General features: G+C 71.4%; 1 protein-coding gene across 1 annotated transcript; it reads right to left on the reverse strand.

The window, feature by feature from the left end:
* Positions 1-265: 265 nt before the first annotated feature.
* LOC113979954 (zinc finger and BTB domain-containing protein 12-like) lies at positions 266-1,341 on the reverse strand (the record flags this gene model as incomplete). Its single annotated transcript, XM_027707231.1, has 1 exon — positions 266-1,341. A coding segment is annotated over one exon (741 nt), but the record flags the coding sequence as incomplete, so codon positions are not given.
* Between the last annotated feature and the right edge of the window lie 42 nt (positions 1,342-1,383).

Raw genomic sequence — 1,383 nt, forward strand, 5'->3', positions numbered from 1 at the left:
CTGCCCATCACTTGGGGGGGTCTCAAAATCAACCCAGACGTCCAAGGGTCACTCCCCATCACTTTGGGGGTCCCCCTCCATCACTTTTGGGGGTCCCCTCTTCACTCCAGGTGTCCAAGGGTCGCTCCCCATCACTTTGGGGTTCCCTCCCCATCATTTTGGGGGTCCCCCCTCCACTCCAGATGTCCAGGGGTCGCTCCCCATCATTTGGGGGTTCCCAAAATCAACCCAACTGTCCAAGGGTCACTCCCCACCCCTTCAGATGTCCAGGGGTCCCTCCCCATCACTTTGGGGTTCGCTCCCTGTCACTTGGGGGTTCACTCCCCATCACTTTGGGGGGTTCCCAAAATCAACCCAACCGTCCAGGGGTTCCTCCCCACCCCTTCGGGGGGGTCCCTCCTCCCCCAGGGAAGGCCCCAGCAGTCCAAGGGGGGGGTCGGTCCCATTCCCATCCCCCCCTCCCCTCTCTCTCCGTCAGGGAGGGGCCCGGCTCTGCGCCGCGCGGGGGCCGAGGGAGGGGAGCAGGAGGAGGAGGAGGCTCCTTCCTCTCCCCGTCGCTCCCCCCGCCCCGGCCCCTTCCCGGGCCCCTCCCGGGGGGGGTCAGCGCAGCAGGACCCCCCCCTCGGCGGCCACGGCCTCCAGGACGTTCTGGGCCGTGGTCTTGCCGTGCTGCTCCTTGAGGTGGCGGCGGATGGCGGGTTTGTGGGCGAAGCGCACGTCGCAGTAGGAGCAGCGGTAGGGCCGGGCCCCGCTGTGCAGGTTCAGGTGGTCGTGCAGGGTGGACTTCTGGGTGAAGCTCTTGCCGCAGACGCCGCAGCCGTGGGACTTGACGCCGCGGTGGACGTTCATGTGCCGGTTGAGGTTGCTGCTGTGGTTGAACTGCTTCCCGCAGCGCGGGCACATGAACACGAAGTGCTGCGCCCGCATGTGGAACACCAGCTTCTCCACGCCCTGGAAGGCCTCGCCGCACTTCCCGCACCGCGACGAGCCCGACGGGGTCGGGGTCGGGGTGGTGGTGGTGGCCGCGCCCCCCCAGGCCGCCCCCGGCGCCGGCGAGGCCGCGGCGCCCGCGCTGCCGCCCGCCTCCTCCGCCGAGTTGCCGCCGCCGCCTCCGGGAAAGATGAGCAGCCCCTCGCCCTCGGCGTCCTCGGCCAGGCTGTAGCAGGCCTTCACCACGCCGCCCAGCTGCGGCAGGAACGGGGGGCTCTGCGTGGCCGCCGCGCCCTCGGCGCCCGCCGACGCCTCGCCGGGATCCGGCGCCGCCGACGCCGCCGTCGCCCAGGCCCGCCCCGCCCGACGCCGCCGCGTCGCCACCGGGCCCGTCGCGGCCACCGCCGGCGGCTCCACCTTGACGATGCAGACGTCGGGCGCCGCGTCCTCGTC

Source organism: Neopelma chrysocephalum, unplaced genomic scaffold (genome assembly GCF_003984885.1).
Source record: "Neopelma chrysocephalum unplaced genomic scaffold, ASM398488v2 Primary Assembly neopelma1_90889, whole genome shotgun sequence".
NCBI lineage: Eukaryota > Metazoa > Chordata > Aves > Passeriformes > Pipridae > Neopelma > Neopelma chrysocephalum.